Source organism: Myotis myotis, unplaced genomic scaffold, assembly GCF_014108235.1.
Source record: "Myotis myotis isolate mMyoMyo1 unplaced genomic scaffold, mMyoMyo1.p scaffold_m19_p_5, whole genome shotgun sequence".
NCBI classification, from domain to species: domain Eukaryota; kingdom Metazoa; phylum Chordata; class Mammalia; order Chiroptera; family Vespertilionidae; genus Myotis; species Myotis myotis.
The window spans coordinates 10,621,337-10,647,407 of NW_023416357.1; the positions used below are offsets into that span (position 1 = coordinate 10,621,337).

A 26,071-nucleotide genomic window follows, 5' to 3' on the forward strand; every position below is an offset into this window, starting at 1 on the left:
TAAATATATTGCCAAAGTACAATATATTTAGGTTACATCAATTGTCTTGCATTTCATATCCTTTTCAAATATTCCTCTGCTTTCTCTTTTTATTTTTTTATTCTTTACTTCAAACAGCAAAATAAATAAACAAGGCTGATTTTAAGTGCTAACCGTGTTCATGTAATATTTTAGCCCCCCCCCCCCAAATCAAGTTGTCAAACCTACAGTTTTTTACATGTACTTTGCTTACAGTGTACTTTGCTTTTTACTTTGTAAGCTACCCCCCGGGTTGGGAAATTCTGCTCCATCCGGTGGCCTGCCTGCTGTTTCCTGAAAACGTCACTGAAGCTTCTGTGCTTTCTGAAAGGCTATTCTGTCTCCTCCCTTCTTATCAGAGTCTATGTCTCGCTGAAGCCCCTTATCCTCAGCGTGACCCTCCTCCCGTCGTCTCCCCTCCCTCCCTGCAGGCTGCTGTCTTCTGCTCTGCTTCTCTGGCCTTTAGTGTAAATGCCTCTATCATCTCCCAGCTCCCTGGGAAGTTCTCCTGTCTCCATCTCTGGTTTGCAAACTCTTGGAGGGCCTGGGCTGAAAGGAGAAATAAGACACTTAACTGCCTCATTTACTGATAGCGGAGCAACTGTGATAATCCTGCTTCAAAACCATATTGTAACTTGAAATATTAGATTTCTTCTGCAATATTTTAAAATGGAATCACTTTTCCTTTTATGCAGTAATCCGTCGTCTCACAACCTCCACAGTTACCTGCTTTGCGCTTATTTTTGTTGTTCCTTTCTTTTGTTCTCTTTTATCGCTGTGTCCTTGAACACATTTGTATCTTCTTTATTTCCAGCTCTTCACTCTCTCCTCAGGTGACTTTCAATATTCAAACATCTTCTACCAGCCTCTTAATGAACCAGACTTCTCTTTCCTCAGAACTTCAGAATGTTATAAAAACTGCAATTCCAAATCTTCAATAACTTCAGAAGCTCTAATAGTTCTCTTTCTAAAAAATGCCAGGTGTGGGCCTCATTCCTGCCACTTTCTTCAATCCCAATATGTGTAATCCCCGCTTCAAGTCATGCAGTTGCTTTTCTGGTGCTTTCCTTTAGTAGTTACTTTTTTTTATAGCAGCCGCTTCATGGGGGCTTATTATGCGCCGGGCACCATTAAGCTATTACACGCATTAACTCGACTCCTTCAAACTTTCCCCCAAGCCCCAGGCTCAGTCTGCCTCTTCTGTACCTTTGGGGGCGACATCAAACTTGCCCCATGCAGTTCCCACCTCCCATCTCCCCCTTCCAAAGGTTTCTCTGGCCGTGTGGTTTGGAGCAGTTCCCAATTGTTTTCTTAGGGAACCCTACCTGTTTCTCCATAGCATTTATCCCCAATTCCCATCATGCATCTTTTTGTGTACTTGCTGATTTTTGACACTGTAGGAAAGCTCTGGGGGGCAAAGGCAGCATTGCTTTCAGCACTGCATGTAAGTGTCACAGTATCTGGCACGAAGCAGGCACTCAGTACATTTCTGTTGAATGAATGAATGGCCTTACTCAATCTTTTCCACGTAGGAAAGAGGTAGGTACCATGAATATCCTTGTCTTACCAATGACACTTTGCCCACATACTACACAATCGTCTGGCAGTTTGGAGCCTCAGATGCACCCACTTTTGTGTCTTCAAAGCTCCCTTTCAACCCAGGTCCAGTCTTGTGATCCCTTTTGATGAAAGTCCACACTGCAGCTCCTCCACCCGCCCACCTCTGGCAGGCGCTGGGACTTCACTGTCCTTACTCCGAAATCCCGCGCCTGGGATTACTCCAGCGGGATTCCTTTTAGGTCACAGGTTCTCATTTCAGTTCATTTAACAGCCACTCACACGCCAGGCCTTGGGTTATATTTCCCTCACACCTTTCTTGTCATGTCAGCCCCGGTGCAGTGCTACTCATTAGCTTGAGTTCTTTCCTGGGAGTTCAAAACCCTTGTCTTCATCACTCCCACCCAGCCTCTCCTCCTCCTCCACAGACTATGCTCCGGGCCTCTTCTGCTCTGCCGCTGGCTCCCAACATTCTAATAACATGCCCTTCCCCATCTCTCTTGCTTCAGCTCTAAAGCACTTCAGTAGATTTGTCCATCAAGTTTTTACACTGTAATCTGACTAACATCCCTAGCACTTTTTTCCCATATTTGTGGAATCTTATCCTTCCACAGAGGTATCCCCAAAGGCCCTAAAAACCTGATTTACTACAATGGCAATGGCTATTACTAATAACGTTGTAAACAAATTTCACTAGAGATCATAAATAGTATGTAACTTAACATCCATGTGTTACCATCTTCTCCATGTTTCAGAATACTATTTTTTCTTTGAATAATTCTATCAATAAACCAAAACTATTGATAGCTATCGATAGCTTTATATAATTTGAAACCAAGGGTAGAAAGAAGCTTGGCTTTTAATTATTATCACAGTAACAACCAATGTAACATATGTAAATAGTCAGCTACTACATATAATACAAGTAATTCAGCAGTGCCAGGAGTTCTTCCTTGAAAGATGTGAACACAGGTAGGTGATTAACTCAAATTCTAACTGCTGTTGGTGTCTTGATACCTTTCTAATAAAGATATGTACATTTCTGTATTGGGTCAGCCCCGAGTGTCCATGCATGTATCTTTTCAACTTTTCTCCTTTTAGCAGGGTTATACAGAGAAGCTTTATAATCTACATGAGATTCTGGAAGTTGGAAAGACCTCTAAATTAGCATTCATCTTCTGTGAAATACATGATGACTAAAATAGAAGAGGAGTAACTTTCTGATTTCCTAAACCATCTTCACTTTCTCTCTCTTATAGGAGTCTAGGCAAAGGCAAAAAGATAAGGGCATTGACCAAGTAGCCGGCAAGTGTTGCCTGTACTAAAACAACTTGAAAGAAAGTGGACCTGCAGGGAGAGTTATTGGGAAGGAAATAGTTAACCTGGAGGAAAAATGCAGAGTGATGACTTAGTAACCAGCCAGCCAGCATCCATTCTCAGAAGGTGCTTGCTGTGGGCTGTGGACTTCACTGGATGGCAATGCTGGTTGTAAGACATTGGCTGGTGTGCTGGGAGAAGGGAGAAGTCACGGAGATTCAAAATGAACAGAAGCTCCTGTTCAAGTCTATTGAACTTACATTGCTGAAGACTGTTAGGCTTGAATATTAACTATGTTGGACGCTACACATCCAAACACGGCTAGGCCACTGGCTCTCACTGTAACATGGGATGCTAAGCAATGATAATGATAACTTTTCCTGGCCTCAATGGGTTTAGACGCCAGAGAAAATAGGGGTGGGGGGAGAAAAGGCGAAGAAAAAGAATGGAGTGGTGAAGGGGCGATAAAGCGTCAGGAATTCAGGATGTCTTGGAGGCAGGGTTGTCACAGATGGTCGATATTTCAGAAGTAAAACTGCCTCAAGACAGAAGTATCAGTCAGAAGTTGATGGGTCTTGAATATGTCAAGTTATCCTCAAACAAAGCATTGCCTCAAAAAAGTTTAAGGGTAGCCCTGTCTGGTGTGGCTCAGTTGGTTAGAGCTTTGTCCTGTGCACGGAAGCATCACGGGTTTGATTCCCTGTCAGCACACATACCCAGGTTGTGGGTTCATCTCTGGGGCTCGTATGGGAGGCAACTGATGGATGTTTCTCACATTGATGTTTCTCTCTCTCTTCTCTCTCTCTCTCTCTCTCTCTCTCTCTCTCTCTCCTCTCTCTCTCTCTCTCTCTCTCTCTCTCTCTCTCTCTCTCTCTCTCTCTCTCTCTCTCTCATCAATGAAAACATATCCTTGGGTGAGGATTAAAAATAAATAAATAAAAACACATTAAAAATGTTAAGGACGAACTAATATGGATGTTTTTCAGTGAAGCATGTAAACTCAAGGTCCTTGAGTGAAAATAATGATTATAGAAAATACCGTTTTAAAAATGTTCTTAATTTTGTTGGGTTAACTATTACTATTTAGATCTAAGTTGCAGTTAAACCAGACTGTTCATAATTAAGTAGTTTAATTGTTAGGTTTTTTTTGTTGTTGTTGAGGATTACTTGAAGTTGGGGATATATGACTTAATACTTTACCTCCTCGATTCTGATGAACTAAATGATTCATTAATATCTCCATGTCATTACTCATTGTAGGAAGCATGCCAGACATTCAAAAATTCCTCATTAATGATAACACACATACTGACAGATTAGATATAGGTGAAGTTGGACAGATTTAGGGTGAAGAATTATTAGGCGAGCTATAAAACGAGGCCATGCTCTAGAGCTGGCACTATGGATCTATCAGATGGTAATTGGATGCACGTGTGAGCAGCAGTAAAAAGTCACTGTCCAGTTGTCCACCTTACATGGGAATCTACTTTGTGTGTCGTCTTTGATTTATTGTTCCAATTAGAACACAATGTTCAAAGAAAGAACACAACTGACCTGATTTAAAAGCCAGGGAGCCTTGAAGACCATTATTTTGTGGGTAACCTGGCTCCCTTTTAAATATCTTGAAACTTTCTATTTGTGTAAAATCCGTACTAATTAAATACTTGGTTTGAAACGGATTCTGTAAAGCATCAACATTTTGTATTCATTAATTCAGTAACAGAGTGTTGGAGGTGGCTTCCTAAGATGTAGTTATATTTTCTTTCATGAATATTAAAGGCACATTTCTAGGTCATTCCTTGTTATACTGACTGACAGACAGGGGAAAAAGTAACAGGCAGTGAAAAAAAAGAGTGCCAATTATGAAAAGTAAACAGTTTTAATCTGCAAGCCCAAGTAACAAACACTATTGGTCAAAAGGCAAACGCAAACAACCTTAAATCATTGCAATATACCATGAAAATGATGGTACTTCTGCAGAAAGGACTTGAGACAAAATGAGGCTCATTACTTTTTCTAGACAAATAAAGCTGTATTCAAATTATATAAACATGAATCTCATGCACCATCGTACTGGAAAATTAAAAGAGAACTTTAATTTCTGGGCGGGGAATGCTAATATTTTACTGACTTACATTAAGCAAACATCAACTATTAATGCTGACAAATGTTGGAGAAGTAATACTAAAAACGTCATCTGAATTACTCTTCATTACAAAGTTCACAGAATTAATGTTAAGAGAGATTAAAATCACTTTGAACTAATACACATGCATTAATCTTCCTTCTGAAGCATAATAAAGAAATATCATTTGTACTACAATTTTGGATAAGCATATAGATGTTTAAGGCTTAGGAAAGATATAGATAGTCATAGGCAGCTCATAAATGTGAGGAACATTAGCTCCATTTCAAATGAGCTGTCAACTTTTTCCCCAACATTTTGGCTTGTGGAAAGTCGGACTTTTGGATAACAAATGAGGTTTGCCTCTGAACATTAAGGTAATTGTGCAGGAATTTAAAGTGCTCATTCATGTTCTACTGTAAGTTCATTAAACACTAAAAAGAATGATCTGGAATAAGACTCTTTGCTCTAAACTGGGTAGTAAAGATGTATAAGAAATACACATACAATGGGCTTCCTTTGTTCTATAAGACATGATTCTGTTAAATTCTGTGCTTAAACATCATTTTGAAAAACCTGTTGGAAGGAGTGGTCCATACATTTGGGTAATAGATTATGCCAGACCTAGGAATTGGTGTCTCTGAATTCTCATCCTCCAACTCTGGCATGTGATTTCTGCTGTCTTCTTGTGTTTGCTTTTTTTTTTTTTTTTTTCCTGGTAGATGGTTATAAATCAGGTTTATGAAGAGGAAACTCTCTGTAATTGTGTATTTTTAATGGATTTATGATAAAGCCATCAAAGTGGAGGGTCCATATGGTAGGAATGCAGTAAAGGTAACAGGACCAGTGTCACGTAAACATTAAATACAGTGCCTTCCACCTTCATAAATCCTGGGTGCTGTGATTAAATGCTCCTGGTTATAAATCATGCAGCCAAACTCTAGAAACAACCACATCTTAAATAAGACACTGGTGGAAGCCTTAAGCTGAATACTGGCTTTCTTCCCAGGAAACTGTTGTATTATTTTTAGGAGATAATATTTGAGTCCCTATTTTCCTCAACAATTATCTTCTCACTTTATTGAACTTCCTATAATAAGCTCCCATCTTGATTAAAAAGTAATTATACAAGCCTTTAATCCTAGACAGTAATCTTTCATTTTTATGTGGTAAAGTGACTTTTTGATTTGCACACTCATTTAAAAGCTTTTTCTATCTACCTATTATCTATCTATCTATCATCTATCTATCTAATCATCTATTTATCTGTCTATCTATCTTCAGGACTCTTAAGATTTCCTCCCTTTAGAGCAGTGGTTCTCAACCTTCCTAATGCTATGACCCTTTAATACAGTTCCTCATGTTGTGGTGACCCCCAACCATAACGAAAATTATTTTCGTTGCTACTTCATAACTGTAATTTTGCTACTGTTATGAATCATAATGTAAATATCTGATATGCAGGATGTATTTTCATTGTTACAAATTGAACATAATTAAAGCATAGTGATTAATCACAAAAACAATATGTAATTATATATGTGTTTTCCGATGGTCTTAGGCGACCCCTGTGAAAGGGTCGTTCGACCCCTAAAGGGTCACGACCCACAGGTTGGCGACCCACAGGTTGAGAACCGCTGCTTTAGGGTCATATACCCAACGTTTCTGCAACAGCCCAATTTTATACTGGTATTTACAATCAAATTATTTTATTACACATGGAAGCAATTAAACATTTGGCCCTCAGCTGTAAACAATTACTACATACAATGACATTCATGGAGTTTTCTTAAGTAGTCATGTATTTCTAATGCCCTCTGTTGAAATGAGTGAGATTGATGTATGTGTATTTTGTGTACCCAGAAGCAATTATATTCCCAAACATAGTATCAAAAAAGGCATTTCACCTGGAGGATGCCCTAACAGAGCCTGATACCAGGGAGCCACCTGCAGTGATGCCTTTGATATAGTTCATTTCGGTTCCACCATCATTTTACTACCGTTCCTATTTCACTCTGGAGAACTGTAGGTATTCATAGCAATTACGTTTTTGGGTAATTTGTTTTTTAGGGTCTGGGGTGTCTAATTCTAATATGTTGTTATCAGTGTTTTTAGTAGCAGAGAGGTAGAAAAAACAAGGAGGGATATAACCCAATAGACTTGAATCCCAGCTCTGCCAATTTCAAGTTGACGACCTTGGGTAATTTACTTTTGTTCAGGCTTAGTTTTCATATTCAAAAAATGTGTGTAGTTATATTTAAATCATAGGACGATTATGAGTGTTAAATGAAATATAGACTTAAAGAAATAGGGCACATACTACACAGTCAGTGCATACGGATTTTTCTATTGTATCCCATATTCCTTTTCTGGAAGGGCTCATATTCCATTTTGAGAATATCCATCATTCACTGTCTCATATCTAGGGTTCATTTTCTTTACACTAGACTCCCCTTTTCTGCAAGTGACAACCATGGGAGCAGGCCACAGCTGTTTTATTTATGTCCAGAAATAAGTCCACCAGTCCCAGTTGCAAGGGTACCTAACAGCTGTATCCAGCCTTTCCAGGAGGCCAGAACTGGAGCCGAGTGGTAATGTTTCAAGGGCAAAGCTCTAGATGTAAAGACTGATAAAACAAACCTAAATGAGCCTGAGCATGTCTAGTGACAGATACACCACAGCTATTCTAAATTATTCAAGCTTTCTCAGACTTCTAACAGGAGAAACATAATTCATCTCTGCTCTCCTTCATTCTGCTATCCTAAGTGGCCAAAAAGAAAAGAAAATATCCCCCCCCCCCAAATTATAATTATCACCCAAATTGAGAAGAATTTCTTTAGCACATGTAATATTTTTAGAACCATCTAATTTCTGGGATCCAGCTTTGGAGGTAGAAGCTAAAATTGATTTTGCAATGCTTAAGGGTGATTCCCTTACTTCCCTTTTGTTAGCATTTTGCTGGCAACAAGCCAGTAAAACGGTTGTTTAATTATCCAGGACATCACAAACATGTAACCTCTTAGATAAGCTGTTACTGTATTTTAGCAGCCTTAACATTAGGGTCAAAAGTAACAAAGAAAATTAAGCTTCAAATAAGCAAACCTCAAAAGAACAGCTTTGTGTGTTGAGAATAATTAATAACTTGCTTAGGAAAATGTTACTGAAATGTGGTTTTTGGACAAGGAACTGACACTCTTCAGAGGTTAGATACCCTAATATTTAACAGGCTACCATTTGCTGGGCTGGCTGGCTGGTTACCCTGTAGGCATTGCAAAAGTTTGTTCACATATAATTATGCAACATTTAGACAATATCTTAATGATACCATGTAGTTCAGCTGAATCAGTCCAGCTGGGATTTGTAGCAGCATTCTGATTACCTGGCCACATGTGAAATTAAGGCTTTCCCAACCTCTACTTTTCACGTGCTATGCTTTCATACAGATGTTCTTGGAAAGCCTAAATTATTTATGGCTTTATTTAACAGAGTAAGACCCGCCCCCCCCTTTCATTTTCAACCACTGATTAAGACTGCATTATGACATAGGATACTTTAATTTTCACAAGGGCTATGAGTATACTTTATCATTTGGAAGAGATATTAATATATTTGGACAGTTAGAATAAAACATTTCCACACTCGTTTCTATGCAATGAAGTTGTATACTTTTCTCTTTGTAGATAATTCTTTACTATAAAAATATAATTCAACCTGTACTCTGGAAATCATTTTACTAAACCATTAATCACACAGTGATCATTATTTCAGAAAATAGTCATTTAAGTTGCATAACTAAGCTAGTGTGGGTTGGTCCTTGCATCACATCATAAAGGCACTTAAAATATAGCAATAGCAAAATCAAGTTAGTGTCAGAAGAAGAAGGAGGAGGAGGAGGAGGAGGAGGAGGAGGAGGAGGAGGAGGAGGAGGAGGGGGAGGAGGAGGAGGAGGAGGAGGAGAAAGTTTGCTCAAGGGTAGCAGTCTAAAATTGTCTGATATTTCTTTGAGTTATCTTCCTGAAGTAAAAATATGAAGAGGAATTTCAGGCCATGAATATTATTTATTTTAACTTCTCAGCTCACTCCTCAGTAATTGTTTGGACCACTTCTTCCCCCTGGTCCTACCTAGATGACAGCACAACTGTTGTTTTAGAAGTCAACAAAGGAATTAAATTTTCATCAACTAAAACATGTATATATAGTTTCTAGTTAATTCAGGTAACAATTGAAAAAAAAAATCTATCATAAGTGACATTCCACCTGCTTTCTATAAATCAGAATGAAAAAATATATAGGCAATGGGCTTTTAGCATCTTTAGTATTAAACATAAAATGGAACACTTAAGAATCCTTCTACAAATATCATTACTTGTAAACATATTGCTAATTTTAGTAAATGGAAGCAGCAGCTGAGGAGGAATAGAAGTTAATGTTGAATGTATGTGAGTCCCCAAACAAGAAAACTAAGTCTTCATTCTTGTCCATCTTTGTTTAAAAAGAAAATGCTAAGTTCTGGTTAACTATCTTTCCCCATTCCTACCAGATACTTTCTGGGCCAAGGAATCTTGAAATGTATGACCCATGAATTTAAGTTAGCTGGCAAATAATGTTTCAAATTCCCAAACAACTGACACAAAAAGGTCCCTTTAAAAAGGTGACTTGAGAGTACCATTGAGATAATGCTAAATGGTCATTAAAGATGTTCAAATGTCTTTGTCTACTATCTTCAGTGTGCCATTACATAGCCTAAGGATCCTTTCAAAAGGCCATCAATAGAGGATGAATAAGTCTCACCACTTGAAAGTAACTAGGAAAGGAAGCCAACAGAGTAATCTGCTTTGCTGGACTGATTCAAGAAGAGACACAATATCCACTCTCCTCTTCTCCTTCTCCCGCCCCCTCCCAGCCCACACCCCTGCAAGGAAGAAAGAACAAGAGCTAAGGGAGGAAAGAAAGAAAGGGGGGAAAGGGAAAGAAGTCCAGACATCCAGGGCATAGGGTGCGCGAAGGAGAAAAACCGCATCCTAGCTAGGGGATAAACGACAGCCATGGAAACGGACTTATGACTTTTACTTTGAAAATAGAAGGATGACAATGGAATTTGTGTGAGGTCTGTGCGAATCCAGCCCCAGATGTTCGCAACGCTGTAGTAGTCGGGCTCTGCAATATGAGAGGTTTCAGAAGAAACAGTACAACAGGACACCACAAAGCAGCGCATATGCTATTGACAACGCAGACATGAGCATCATGTTACCCGGAGAGAAGGCAGGCCCGGGACTAATAGCGGTAGTGCCGGAAAAGCCAACTTCATGGACTGCAATCACTCAAGGCAACATGGGCGACACCCCCGCTCCCCCCACCCCCCCACCCCCACCCCCCAAAAAAAATCAAAGCCAGAAAAATGCTACCGCTCCTATCTAGAGAGATGGTGGGGTAACGGGATGGGGGTAGGAGCAAGGGGAATGGACTTTCCTTTCTTAAATAAAGTTTCCATAAAACCCGGATAATTGACAGCAGCTAATTCTTTTCAGCTTGAGGAAACTGTCCCAAAACTCTTCATAAGATTGCCAGCGAAAAGAAACACAGTGTTTACTTGAGCCATTTCCAGCAGGGAGGGGAAGGGGACCTTGGGGTGAGGTAGGGCAGGGCGATGGAGACAGAGAGGGGCATCGGTGCGCAGCAACAACTCCGGGGTGTCCACCTGGTGACGAGCCCAGAGACAGGGCGTGTAGGGTGACCAGGCGTAGGGGTGTGTGTGGAGGGACCCCGCGGGGAGGGGTGAGGCAGCACAATGTATACACGGGGCGGGGGGGGGGGTGTGATTTAGTGTGAAAGTATCCCACTTAATCATTTTACAGGGGTTGGGGACGTAAATATTTAGCTGGCCACATCTGGAACAGATTTCCCCCCGCGGGTGGGGGTGGGTGACGGAGGGAGACAGCGCGCCTGGTTACTTACTGTAGGGGCAGTTCTCCTTCTTGGTCCCGCTGACCTTCCCGTTCTTCTCGATCTTGAGAAAGTACTTGGTGAAGGAGAAGAGCTTTCTCCAGCGGACATCGCCTTGGAGGTGGTTGTAGCTCCGCACATGCCTCCCCGCACTGGGAGGAGAGGAGAAGGAGGAGGACGAGGAGGAGGAGGAGGAGGAGGAAGAGGAGGAGAAGGAGGAGGACGAAGAAGACGAGTTGGTGGCCTCTGGTGGCACCATGTCCTGCCCAAGGGCTTGGCAGGTGGCGGGGACGGAAGACACCAGGAAGAGCAGCAAGAAGCAGCAGCAGCAGCGGCCGGGCAGGTGGGGCGAGGCGGAGGCACCATGTGTCAGTTCCCATTTCCACATTGTACTGGAACTCGCGGCGCTGGGAAGGGGCTTATCAGAAGGAACATGCTGGAAGGGTGAGACCCGGTGCGAGGCAGGGAGACAGCTGGAGGTGGCGGCCGCCGCTTAGCTGCCTCCTCCGGGAGCGGATCTGGCCAGAACTGAATGCACCACCATCCATAACTCCTCGCAAGGGCCGCCGCCTCTCCTCGCCCCCGTCCCGGTCCCCTCGGGCTCCGCCGCCGCCGTGCGCCCCTGCCGTCCCCGGGGGAAGGGTGGCCGTGGGTGGCCGCAGTAGCGCGGGTGCTCTTGGTCCCCAGCGACCTTCACTCCCCCAGGAGTTACTTTGTTCTCCTCTTCACTCCTTGCTTCACCATGTTAGATGGAAAAAAAACCAGTCTAAAAAAACCAGATGACAGCCGGTGAACAAAACCCACGGGGCCGGGGGAGGCTGGGGAGAGCCTGCGCGCCCGGGGACGCGCCCTCGGGCCCCTGTCCGCGGAGCCCAGCCCCTAGACGGCAGCACCGCGCGCGCCTCCGGGTGTCAGCGCTGGGGGCCGGCGCCCGCTCGCCTCGCCGCCGGTGCTTCTCCCTCTCGCTTTCTCTTTTTGGCGGCGCCGGTGGATGGGAAGCCCGCAGAAAGTCGCTTCTTGTTCGGGGGGACGGCGGTGGTGTTTTGTTGAGCCCCGTGGCCCTCCCCCCTCCTCTGCAGAGCCGGCTTGTAAACAGGTTGAAGCCGAGTCGAAATGTCAGGGATTCTGAGCCAGAGGGGGGCTCTGCCTCTGCTGGTCAAACCTCATTTGCAGGGTGGAGAGGCAGGGGGAGGGGGTCAAGCGGCGGTGGGACATCTGAAACCCCGGGCTGCTGGGAACGCCAGCGAGAGGGCGGAGGGAGGGGGCCGAGAGTGGGGAGCCGGCCGCGAGGGGCAGGGAGCAGCTGCCTCCGCGGGCTGGGGGTCTGGGGGGCGGCGGGTCCTCTCCCCGCGCCCCGGCCGTGCAGCCTCCGCCCGCTGCGCCTCCAGCTCCGGCGAATTGCAGCGAAGGCGCCCCTGCGCTCCCTGCGCGGGCCACCAGCCCGGCCGTGTCCTCCCTCGGGCTTTCCCAATGTTGCTGCCTCCCAGCCTGAACCAGTCCCCTCCGGGGAGCCCCTTTCTCACTTGTTTTCCAGCCTAGGGTTTTTTTTTCTCCCTTTTGGCAGCGAAGTACTTGAGAGCCACCTGGAGCCTGGTGCTTGGCTGACTTTTTCCCTCCCCCTCTGGCTCCCAGGAGGAGGGAGGGCTGGGGGAGAAAGAAGATGCTGAGGACAAACCCTCCGGACCAGCAGCGGGTTGTAAACAGGTCGGTCGCAGCGAGCAGGGGAAAGGGAGACCTAATGAGCTTCCTGTCCTCCTCTCTGCCAGCGTCCAAGGAGGTCTCCGCGTTAATGAAGCTCTGATTTCTCCCTTCCGTTGGCGAAGTAAAGAGTTCACACGTTGGCCCTCTCCGCCTTTTAAGCTCAGGGAGATTTATCGTCACCCTTCAAAGCCTCCTCTCTGGGCGCAAATGAAATCGGGGACCCCAGTGACGGACCTGTAATTGCTGAATCCCGCTTACACTTCAAAGCAAACGCACTTTATGGAGATGGCGCAGGTTTAACCACACAAGTTGGCCACGACTCCGCTGTGCTCTTTTCCATGCAATTTCCTCCGCACTTTGCCATAAAGGGGCGTTTTCTTGTCTCTATCTTCAAGTTTAAAGGGCTCTGTTTTACAATGTAACTGCACGACCACTCTCTGTCTTTCTCACACCCACCGCCCCACAACTCCCTCATCGCTAACAGAAACTTGCACGAAACCCAGGGAAACGTCCTAACCAAGTCCTCAGTGGGCAAGTCTTTGGATAAGAATTCAGAGTCACAAAAAGAAAGACTGTGATCCTCTGTCCCAGTCAGTAAGAGACAGTTCCTATGGGATCACAGCTTTAAGGATTACTTTAAAGATTACTTCCAGTATGCCTGGAAGGAGTGGCTAACGACGTATTGGTAGCATATATTCCTATTCTGTAAAGCAGTTGAACATTTGTATCAGGTTGAAACATGAAATTGCCAATTTTTTATGGGTTTTCACCCCCCCCCCTAAACTGGCAACTTCATATGGTCCCACCTAATATTTACACTGCTATTCTTGGAAGAAGAGTAACTTCAAGCTGAACTTGAGAGTTTGACCTCTACTACTATGATTTAGAGGGAACTAGTCAGAAGAGCTTGTGTTTGTACAAATGAGCCTGAATCCCTGTAAGGTGGAGTTGGCCTCAGTCTTCATTGTGAATAGAAGATGCAGAGAAGTTAAAAATCTTGCTTCTGAGATGGGCATCGGGAATGATTGCCAGTTACGTTGTTTAGCGACCTGAAAAGTGACTTTACACGCATGCCCTTATATTTCCCTGCACACTCGGAGCCTTTGAAAGAGCACCACTGAATGCCAGAATCAAAGATGCTAATTGCATTATTTATAGCCCATTGCAATGCACAGTCAGAAGATTTTGACAATATGGTGAGCACCACACTTTAATTTTTAAAATTTAATATAATTAGCTCTGATTTCAGTAGCTTTTAATTGAGGGGTTAGGCAAATAAAGAGCATACGTCAAACAAATCTTGTTCTTTCAGGACAGCACGGATATTTAAAAATGAACTCAGTGCTAATTTCAATTCTCTAGTTCACAGTTTTGTACTTGAGCTGACAAATGCCTGAGAGAAAGGGTGGTGTTTCGAAGGGACTGGAGTCTCAGCCCAATTGTTCCGCAGAATCCAAATGTTTGAATTGACAACTAACTAAAACTTCATGTTTTCTAAAAAATGATGTTTGATGAAACCATACAATAAAAATTCTGTCGTGATAAGTTAAAAAACACAAGAAGTTATTATTCTGAGGTTTCTCTACACTGGGCATCAACATTATTTATGCCACTTGAGATCTCTTTTTTTATTTTATTTATTTACAAGAAACACCCCACCCCCACCCCAAAGGGAGTCCCTCTCTCTCCTCCCCTCTCTCTCTTCCCCTACCAATTTCTGCACCAGTGGAAGAAGCTATTCAGATCTTTAAAGTAGAGCTTTCCTTATTTTATTCTGTTTGAAATGGGGAAACACACGCCCTCAAAACTTCCATATTAAAAGCTGTTTCCAGCAGGTGCGCTATTTAAAACTTCTAGAGCCCTTTCTCCGCCTTTCTGTGCAGCGCGATGACAGGAAGGGCATTTACAAAACAGCCCAAAGGAAAAGCTGACATAGCTTTTTAGATTATATCTCATTCTTCTTTTTCTTTTCTGTACAGCCTTTCTTTCCTAGCGCAGCCGAATCCCTAAATACTCCGCTGCCGGCATTGTTAGGTCACCTCTTGGGTTAGCTAGAGAAAGCCTGAGAAAAGTCCAGCAGGAGAGATGCTCTATTTAACGGAATTCAATCTCTCCCAATAGATTTGAATCACTAACATAAATGTATGAATGTAGATTATATCTCTGTAATGAGGCCTGAATCATTCTCAGTTACTTCAAAGGGCTGAAACCCTACCTTCCTTTTTTCGCAGCAATAATCAGCTCTTAATGGGTTCCTTTATTAATTGTTTCTCTGCAGCGATTGAAAAGGACAGTACAAGCTTCAGATGAGAGTGGGACCTACTCATGCTAAAAGGCTGTTTTTCTCTTTTTTTCCCCAACCTCTGGAAGGCCTGCTTGATTTCTATGCCCTAAACAGATTCGGTAATATTAGGCTACATCTTGATGTGGGGGGCAACTAGATGTGGCCTTTTGTTCAGTGCGATTCCTTGAGAAATGACTGAGGCTTTTAAAAGTGAGGCCACGGCACCAGCCATTGAAGAGTCTTAAAATGTGGCTGTGGAACCTCAGACAAGCCATTTGCATTGCTCCTTGCAGACCCTGCGGTAGCGACTCTGTTGGAGCCGTTTATGTTTTAAGTCTGTATGTCCTGGATCCTTTCTGCTCCCGGGCGCTATCTGTGGCTCAGTGACAGACGCATGTCCAGTTATGTGTGATGCTATTGGCAGTGTCAGTAAACTGCTTCAAATAATAACCAAGTCAGGTCAAAAGCCGGCCAGGCTGCTCTACGACGTAGACATGTGCAGGCCTCATTGGTGAAACATGCAGTGCAGCCCTTACAGGGATGTGAGTGAGTGGGCAGCCCAGGATCCCTCTGGGATGTGGAAGATGCCAGTTTTAAGGCATCTCTGGGGCTTGTGGTCTTCCCAGGATGCAACTGGAGATGATGCTTAGAGCTAGTGACATTGGGGGTAAATAAAATAGTGATAGCTTATTATTTTTTTAGTTAGGCATTTCTGGTGAAAGGACGAGAGGTCTTACCTCACAGAAAGTAAGTAGTGCAATATTTCACAGCCATGGGAGTATTAGAAAGAACTAAATTCATCTCATTCATTTTAGAGATGAATGAAGTGAACTGATGCCCTCATCAGTCAGTGTTAGAACGAGTCTAGAGCTCGGGTGCTGGGCTCTAGGCTGTTGTCCTGAATTTTTTAAGCACCTGTTTTGCTGTTCTATTTCCTCTCTCCACCCTGCCTGCTCCTCTTCTCATTATCACTGACCACTCATCACCTCAACATATCTTAGATGCTGGGGTAGAAGTGATAGAAAGCTTAGAAGGTTTTACTTATAGAGAAAAAAAAATATATCTTTGCTGCAATAAATTAACAGAGAAAAGTAATACAACAATTTAGTATTGAATTATTAAGTATTAGCTGATTAGCTAAATACATAGTGACGCATATTTGGCAGAGACACATATTTTATCAAAGTTTGTGAAATGGAAACAATTAGAAAGCAAGACAGAGCACACATTTTCAGAATATTCAAGGATTTTTTTTCTATATAATGTTAATTTGTAAGTTCTCCTCCAGAAAATGTATGGCATCTTCTAGAAAAGTAGATTTATAATTTGATTCTACTTTTTGTATTTGCCTATTAAATTTCCATAAGGTAGGATGATATTTCAAAGAACAGATATGGGCTTATATGTTATTTTGCAAATTTTAAAATTATCCACTCATCACTGATGGGCACTTGGGCTGTTTCTGCATCTTAGCTATTATAAATAACTCTGCTATGGACATAGGGGTGCATACATTTTTTCTGATTGGTATTTCGGGTTTCTTAGGATATATTCTCAGAAGTAGGATTACTGGGTAAATGGCAGTTCCATTTTTAATGTTTTGAGGAGACTCCATACTATTGTCCACAGTGGCTGCACCAGTCTGCATTCCCACCAGCAGTGTACTAGGGCTAAGCTAAATTTTGTATTTCCTAGCCTTCAGACAGACTTAATGGTCTTTTTCAGAAGGCCATGATGGTGACAAAGATCATTGAATGGAAAAAAGAACTCTGTGTAAGAATGTTTAAATCATATACTAAATCACCAAAAATTCCTGGAAACTGAACTCTGCGTCTTGGCACCAAACACAAACATATTTCCACCAAGCTGCTGTTCGTCTCCTCCCAGCGGATGGTAAACAGAACCTTCTGACAAAGCTGAGAAGTTTCCGAAGAGTTCTCTTTGTTTTCTGTGCTCTCTGCAGGGCACAGCCCTCTGGGTTCCTTAGTCCTGTGTTCTAGATCAAAATGTTTAACATCCTGATATCAGTCGCAATATTTATGTGTGTGATTTACTTGGCAGGCCATAATTTTTTCTTTAAACTTGCAGTGTCTTACAGCAACAGGCATTGAGAGTGTGTTCCTTTCTTTGTCCATTCACTTAATTGATTTGTATTCAACTAATGTTTATTGACACCTGGGATGTGCCAGGTAGGCATCGTGCATGGTGCATAATTTTACCAATAAATATGACAGAGCAACGTACCTTATAATGAGCATGAATGAATGAATTGAATGAATGTTTATTCAATCATTCATCATTATTAATGAGGAACTTAACAGGACTATCTGAGGACTCAGAAAGCACATGGAGAGATGTGGGAGGAGAAAGGAGAGACCCTGAGACTTCTTTCTGGTTTTCCTAGTCTGTCCAAAAGGAGCTGAAGGAAACTGCAACTTCTGTCCTCTGGCTTCCTGATGGTCCAAGACCGGGTCTTTCTGTTTTGTGTCCCTGGCACAATCCCTCTCCTTTCCAGTCTGGACATTCGTGCTGGCCCTTTCTACTAACCCAACCAGCCTTTCTCTTCTTTCATTTGGCTCTCAGAGTACTGGATGCATCTTTTATGCTTTCCAGCTTATTAATTTAATCAGTTCCCAGTGAGTTCCCTAATCCATCTGCTGTCCTATGTGCCTCTTATTAAAACATACATGTGATCAAATATAATTTGACCTGATACACATTGTCCCATTTGACAAATTGTGCCTCTGTTAGATAGACTTTGGCAAAGAAGATTTATTGACTTTGTGTTACTGTTAACAGAAATATGATCGTGTTGGGAGAAGGCAGTATTTGTGGTGCTGGTTTTTCTTGGATTGGTCCCCAGATCCACTTTCCGCCCTTCCCTGCTCTGCTCTGTGCTGCCATCTCTGCATCACCAGTGTCCCCTGGGCAGATGACTTGCAGTTGTGTTGGTCCGTGGGAAAATGGGAGCTTCAGGAGATCAGAGCGCAGGAGGAGAGAGAACTCTGGGTATTTCTTCCTCCTCTTTGCTTTAGCGTCCCTATTCTGCTAGTGGCTGTCCCTCTCCTGATCAACACTTCCCACTGGAGTCCCTGCAATAATGTTCTTCCCCTTGCCCCTTAAGCTCAAGGGGAGGTAACAGTTACTCTCTCTGGCTGGTCAGCTGTCATCATCTCTCCCTTACTCGTTCCTTTCACCTGCCCGCACCTCTGTAACTGGTGATTTTGTTTTAACCTCTTCACCTGAATCAATCGGGGTACATTCTGTGTCTTAGGACACCGACTACCATACACACCTCCCGCAGTAAGTAACCAGTGCATATTAATACGGGCTTTGTGCATATGCAAGCTGACAGGGGGAGTATAATTTCATACAACGTGCTTGCGAAGCATGGAGTGCTTGCTCGATGTGCTATGTCCTTTGAGCTGTACAAAAGGTAATGATACATGGCACCTGTCTTCGAAAACATGTAATCTAGTATTGAGTTTTGATTGATTCTTGATTATTTTTGTATTTAGTGAATTATTTTGAGGTCCAAAATCAAAGCAAAGTATTTTGATTGCTAAATATTCAATGAAATACTTTTACCTAAATAACTTTCAGAAAAGAAGTTAGGAAGTCAAAATTATGTTCATAACTGACACATTTGTAGAAAGCTGTATTAAAAACTCTGTAATAAAATTAGCTTTCCCCTTTCCACTGTACTATGGAAACTTTAAATGTTTCCTAATATAAATTTTTACTAATCTTTAAAATCAGTAATTTTTTGTGAGTAAATTTGTTATATCAACCTTTGTTTATAGTTTAGTTTAAAAAGGAGGAGGGAAGTTAATAGTATTATTTCCTGACCTACTTTGTTTTTATCTAAAGAGAATTCTTTATAAATGGAGATGCAGACAGACTTGAATTTTACAGTAAGGCGTACTAGCTGGGTATAGTACCAAAACGGCTAAGATGAAATACAGATCCAGATCATTTTGTGGGTTGATGGTTGTCCAGACAATTCCACAAAGTTTACAGACAAATAACTTACAGAAATCAATCCAGCCTGGAATTCCTGTAGCTCTTTTATCCTCTCCCTGGTCACCCTAAACAATGATAACATGTTGCAATAGAATTGAACTTCCTTAGTCCTGCTGCCCTTACTTTACAGGTGGAAATTTAAAAGAATAAACTTTTTTAAAAAAAGAAGGGATTGTAAAAAGGCTGGGTGACAGGGCTAGTAGAGATGAGTTACACTGTGTGCAGTCAACCAGGAAATCATGGGAATGTCAGCCTCCACAGACCTGAAGGGTGTCATCTACTTGTAGAAACAACAGCGTCCCTTCTGAGTCTGTGGGACCGGGAGGGAGAAAGAGAACATTTCAGAATATCTAGGGCCGTTAGCAGGTTAGAATCTCAGGGTTTATTTCCACATATGCCTTTGGAAGAGCACGTCCTTGAGGTTGAGAACGTATTCGGCTCTCCCTAAATTAGGAGAGCATCACAGTAAATCACGTGGATTCTCGCCGAGGGATAAGGAGACTGCTCTCAGGATAACAGCTCAAAAACCATTTCACAATTAATTTCTGCTCAGGAATCAATAATGGCTCCTTCATGTCTGTGCCATTCTGGTTTTCATCTTCCTATTTCAGTGATCAGTGGAGGTTTGGATATTTTGGTTTAATATATTTAAATTTTATTGGCAGAGGAAGAAAGGACTTAGAAATATTTCATTGACTAACTTGTGAGGAAGAAATACTGTTTTGCTTTTAACCAAAGTCATGTTAATTTGTGGGCAAATAAGGGCACATTCTTCCTACTTTATAACACAAGACAGCAATGTTTTCTGGATTTGTTTATTTACCTGATTTTGTTTTTACTGTTTTATTTATATTTCCTAAAAATAGACATATATATGAGAAACATTTAAATTTGAAACTTAATTGTGGGAAACCACCTTACTCCTTTCATTCCTGTCATTACACACAGATACACACAAATGCATGCACACACACCTTCAAGCATCTCTTGTTAGACATCTAGTCTCACTTTGAATTATTGAAAAGTAAAGCCTGTCAGATCATTTGCTGAAAAATATTTTCAATTGACTGAAAAATTTTTTTTAACTATAAATAAAGTATTGAGAAGATGGGCAATAGTTAGAAGTTGACCAATTTTCACTATTTTTTCCACTTTTATTAAGAAAAAATTGCCATTCATCACTCTATAAGTTTAAGGTCTGTAGCATGATGGTTTGACTTACATATTTTTGAAATGGTTACCATAATAGGTTTAGTTAACATCCATTATCTTACATAGATACAGTAAAAAGAAAAAAAATTGTTTTTATGAGACCTCATGTTCTGCTCTCTTAACAACATTCCTCTGCCTCATCTAGCAGTGTTAATGTGTTAACTGTGTTAACATCATATATATTATACCCCCAGTACTCATATTTCTTATAACCCTAAGTTTGTATCTTTTCACAAACTTCCTCCAAATACATATACAGCTTTTGCACTAGTTCAATATTTACTTGCAACAGATTTATATTATTGATATGAATTAGTGCTAGATGCTGTCTAGTTTAGAAGTCAACTTATAGATACAGAAATAACTCTAGTAAAAAATTACTTTGTAGAGCAGGAAGCATAGTCCATTGTCACGGGAAGGCAACTATGAATATCTGACCTACCCAAGAAATGTAAGTGTTACAAGAATAGATGTGTGAGTCCTTTGTCATCAACAGACAAGGTAGGGGAGTAGTGACTTTAGATTTAAGTGGTGAAGTCCAGGGAAGTGAAGTAACCTGACCACATAGCAGAGCTAGGACTTACTCTCATCCTCTGACACGATGCTGTGGCTAGAGCAGTGCTGAGTACTTAGAACTTCAGCAAAGCCAGCTGGCAGAGTCTGAGGGTGTCTGTGCTGGAAGGATCTAAGGGCTAAAGACAGTGGTACGCTTCAGCGATATATTTTTATAGTTTTCTCTTCCAGGTGCATGATTTAATTATTTCTTCTGGAAAGTTCTGGGTTTTGAATGTATACTTAGATGAAAGCATGTCCTCGGCTTCTTCATTCCTTTCCGAACTGCAGACATTTGTTCTGAAAAATTGTCTTCTGCTTGATTATGGATACGGGGAAGGGGAAGGGAGCCTTCCCAACTTGCGGGGGGTGGGGAGGGGGGCGCGGGGGGGAGGAGGGGGGTGCTGTGCTCTATGTCATTACTCCTCTCCTGCTTTCCCTAGGGGTGGAGACCTGAGTCCCGAGCTCCTTTTGTCCCAAAATGAAAAATAATTTGCTTATTTTGCTTAGAAACCGAAGGCTGGATGGCTGCACATAGGTTCTACATAATTAGTGAGGGAAAACCTTTTCAAGCGACTTGAAGGTGTTCCCAGGAAGCCTCTGGCACTTTCTTGGGTGAGGATTCTTCACACAGGATCCCAGTCTGCCCACTACAGACCTGAGGCATGAGGCCAAATCACTTAAAAAACAAAAACAAAATCCCTACTCATTGCTTAAGAGTTAGCATTCAGGTAACCAGCTGCTGTCATCTTCAGCCCTGTTTCTGCATGTTGAGTTCGTTAGTTGAGTTTCTGTTAATGCACTTTTAAATCAGGTAAAGATTTAAATGAGAACAAGCACAGCGAGCCCAAGGACGGCCTCTTCCATTATCAAAGACCAAAATAAAATTGTCTGGAGGTTTTAAAAAAATTATAGCCAGCATGGTCAGGAGGAAAAATTGACTGGTGTATCTTTGGGTAAATACGCAGGGAAATGAGATATAGACAGCTAGAAAGTCACATATCTAATAAAGATAGGAACTCAGATTCTCTGAAAAATAAAGCAACATCCAGATTTAGCAATATAAAGTGTAATTAGATTGGGTACTTAGGAACGTTTTATTGATAAACACTACCCTTTTAGGCCTACTGAAAACACACGGCCGTATCCACGAGACAGCGGATGAATGTTTTAGGAAGAAATTAATCACGGTATAAAGTGCTGGGAGCCAGTTTCATTTACATCATGTTTTTGGTTTTAAAAATACTTGTTTCTGTCATTTGGAGGGAACCCTTTTTTCCTGTTTGAATTCTCTTTATTGCCAAGTGCATTTTCCAAAGCCTCCACGGAGTGACTGCCAGGGAACATGGGAAGTTTGTGGCCCACTCCATGCTGGTGGAGGGGAAGGGGAAGCTCTACCTTCCAACTTCCACGAGGAAAGGGTAGAAGCTGGAGGTACCTACAGTTGGGAGGGGATGAGGGGAAGGTAAGATATTTTGTTACACACGCTGCTTCCAAATAGGACCCAGGGACGCTGGGCAAGGAGAGCCGCTCCACTGGCAGGAAAATGGAGGGACGCTATTCAGGCCCCTGTCTTTCATCACAGCAGCTGCAAGACTCACGGCCTGGACCCAAACACTCTCCTCCTTGGTGGAGAGAAGCCGAGGCACTGTTCTCAATCCTGGGTGTGAGTTTCCTGCAGAAAGGGCTGCAAGTTTGGGGCGGAGCTTGGCAGAGAGAATGGTGGCCCCCTTGGGCACAGATGGTACTTAACGCTGAAAGCCTGGTCTTACCACCTTAATTATTTTATGGAGTAATTGTGGAATCATGGAACTGAAAGGTCCGTCTCATACTGAACTCTCTTCTCACTGAACCAAACATAATATACCATTGTCTTTGCCAGCGATTGGTTTTAGGACGGACATGTGACACCGTTCTGGCCTAGGCAATGCCTCTAGCAACCTGCTGATAAACTGAAGGCAGCTATTGTCATGTGTAGGTGTGGTCACTGGAACTGTGGTAGAGCTCCTGTTTACAGAGGGAGGATCAAACTACAGTGAGCAGCCAGGTGGGATGGCTAAAACTTCGATGAAAATCCACTGGCTTTCTGAGCTGAAACACCAAAACACAGAGTGATGACCTTGACCACTGGAAGGTGAGGAGCAATGCTATAAATTGAAGAGCTGGAGAATGGGAGACCCAAATTCTCCATATAAGCTTTAGCTCTTAAAATTAGAAATGACCTGCTCTTGGGCCCAGGAATTCCACTTTTCAGTATTTATGCTATAAAATAAGTCAGTGGCATATAAGGACATAGGTACCCAATTTTTATAGTGTAGCATTATTTATACTTGACAAGAAAAAAAAAATCATCTTTAATGTTCACCATTCATAGGGAAATCATTTAATACATTTTGGGTTTTCCATATTATTGAATATTTCCTCTTATTTGAAAATGGTTTAAATGTTTATAAATTTATCATTTATCTGGAAGGATGGCTGTGTAACATATTTTTAAGTGGGCAAAGAAAGATAAAAAGTACTGTGTATACTGTTACCATTTTAATAAACAAAAGCAAACCATGCATGTCATATCTATCTATCTATCTATCTATCTATCTATCTATCTATCTATCTATCTATCTCTATCTCTATCTCTATCTCTATCTATCTATCTCTATCTATATAAAAGCCAAGCGACCGGAACGACTGGAATGACCAGAATGTCCGGAATGACTGGTTGCTATGATGTGCACTGTGGCTGGCCACAATTGGGGGTCGGGCCGGCCAGCCAACTTCCCATGGCCCCTCCCTCGGCCATGCAAAAATTCATGCACTGGGCCTCTAGTGTTTATATAAATGTGGGTAAGGATGTTAAGAATAAATAACTTTAATGTTGGTGACTTGAGGGAGTAGAAATAGAGGAGAATTAGTGGGAGATTACAATTTTGTTTTCTATCTTGTACTGCTTCAGTTGTGATAAAGAAATATTGCTTTTTCCATATAAAATATCTTACCTAATAATAGACAAACATGTAAATTAATGGTCCCTCTGCTACACTCACCAGCCAATCAGGAGAGTATGCAAATTAACCCAACAAAGATGGCGGTTAATTTGCATACATAGGGGTGAAGCGGTGGAGTGAAGACTGAAGGCAAGACTGTAGGCTCCGTCTGGAGCCACGAAGACTGAAGGCTCCGTCGGAGCTGTGAAGGCCTGGGTCCCGGGTGCCAAAAGAAAACTGGTGCCGGCAACCAGGGGAAGGGAAGGCCTATTTCACAAATCTCTTCATGCAACGGGCCTCTAGTTTAATCATATTATAATGTAAAAATATTTTAATTAAATAAAGTTTACATACACATAAACTAAAATCACCTGTCATGCCACCACCGTTATCAGTTTCTGTCAGAGTCCCTCAGATGCTCCTGGCTCTTCACTGGGTCCTGACCTGAGGTTTGTTGCTCTTTTGATTCCAATAGCCTGTACCCATGACTATTCAAAGGTGGGGCTACATTCACTTGCCCGTGAAGAGAGCTAGAAGTGCCTGGTGTTTGTTCAGGGTGACCCTTAGCTAGTGTTGGTCTGGGGCAGTGCAGGGCTGTGAAGGTAGCTGTCTTGCCCTGGGAAGGTCTAATCCAAGGTATAGCTTGTGCTCCAGAGATACCTACCACTCTCCTCCCCTCAAGATCAATTTATCCAGATTTCTGGAGGAGGGGCCTGGGCACGTGTAGCTATTTGTTCTCACTCATGCAGTGACTATAATGTGCAGCCAGTCTTGAGAACCACACATCTAGACTAAAAGTTGTGCCATGGCAGACATTGCACTGAAGCCAGACTCTTAACCTGTCTTGCTGGGTTAATTCTGTGTTTATTTAAAAAATAATTTTAATTTGAATGTTTTAGAACAGGAATTGATTTTGCAGTTCACTGCAGGTCCTTCTCCTTTCTGTTACCTGACTCCTGGCTGCTTTGCAAATGAACATTACCTTCCGTGTCTCTGATGGCTTTTGACTTTATGATTCCTGAATTCTAAACCATAAAGTATTACCATCAAATATATATTATGAATCGAGGTGGAGGGATGGAGAATAAGGTTGTGAAGATTGGGAGTGCATGTGACAGTAGCAGTTCTTTCAAATCTCAAAAAACAGTGAACATAGATGTATTTTGATGGGGAAAATCATAGAGTCTCAGGTTAATAGAAGAATCAAATAAAAAATGAAGATACTTAAACTAGTTATGATACTTAAGAATTAAATTAGCTTTTAGTCACAATATATTTCACTAAATGCTCCAGTAACAATGTTCAGAAAACTTTGGTAATTGTTTGATTTGGGCAATGATGTCATTGACATTTTATTGCTGAAGTGTTGTTTTTTTTTAATAGTAGCTCTTGACTTTAAGTATCTACTTTTGTTGGGATAATAGAACTATAAAAGAAGTACAATCCATCTCTAGTTTCAGTCCATGAACTTTAAAAGAAGTAATTCCAGAAAAAGATTTTTTTAAAAATCAAGTTCTTTGTGCATAATCCAGACTGCATTAGACAATCATCACAGATGTTTTCTAGGCTTATGTTGGTCAGCAATAAAATTTATTATAGATAGCTGGTATGTGACCTATTTTTGAGCTCTTCTTTTCATCTCATGAGCAATCTATTGTTATTGTCATTATGCTGTTTTTCATGGAAGACTGCTTCTATGAGGCAGAACAGTATTATGCCTTTCCCAATTATATATATCAGTTGAAATGTGCTAAAATATAAGGAATTGCAAGATAATTTAAAGTAACTATTTAGCATACTTAAATGGCTGTCTTAAAGATTTTGGTTTTCTGATGATGATGGAGAAAGTGCTGAATGTCCCAAAACAGAATTGTGTCAGCTATTCGTTTACATAAGTTAAATCTGATGGAATTGTATTGCAATAAAGAATGTATTACTTCTATTATCTAATTGAAATACATTTTCATTAGAAATGTGTGGTTTTAAATCACTCTTAATGTTTAAAATGACTTAGAGGTGACATTGATAAAATGGCTTAAAGAAAAAGTTGTAAAATCTGGGTAGTTACAAATGTCACAGCTTCTTCATTAGACAAGTATTTGACATTTTGGTAATAAAATTTATCCAAAATCCTTTAAAAATTCAAAGCTGAGTTAATTTGCAGAATTAGCCTAACATTGTTCACAGAAGTGTGAGTCATATGTAATTTCCCTGAGTCAGGTTGAAACTTGTCATTAATAACATTTACCCACAGCATACTGCCTTGTATCGATAAAGCAACAAACAATATTTTAATGATAGTTAATAGTGGATATAGTTAGTGACTTGTCCATTATTTTTGATGCTATGAGAAGA

General features: G+C 41.6%; 1 protein-coding gene across 2 annotated transcripts in view; it reads right to left on the minus strand.

Moving 5' to 3' along the window:
* The window catches only part of FGF10 (fibroblast growth factor 10), an 83,368-nt gene extending 70,989 nt beyond the window's left edge, over positions 1–12,379 (minus strand). For both annotated transcript variants that reach the window (XR_004967658.1, XM_036310167.1), the window contains exon 1: positions 10,973–12,379. Coding sequence is in view for 1 of the 2 variants with exons in the window: in XM_036310167.1 (XP_036166060.1) it covers positions 10,973–11,348 (376 nt within the window). In the remaining variant the exon portion in view is untranslated. The remainder of the gene's footprint in view (positions 1–10,972) is intronic.
* Between the last annotated feature and the right edge of the window lie 13,692 nt (positions 12,380–26,071).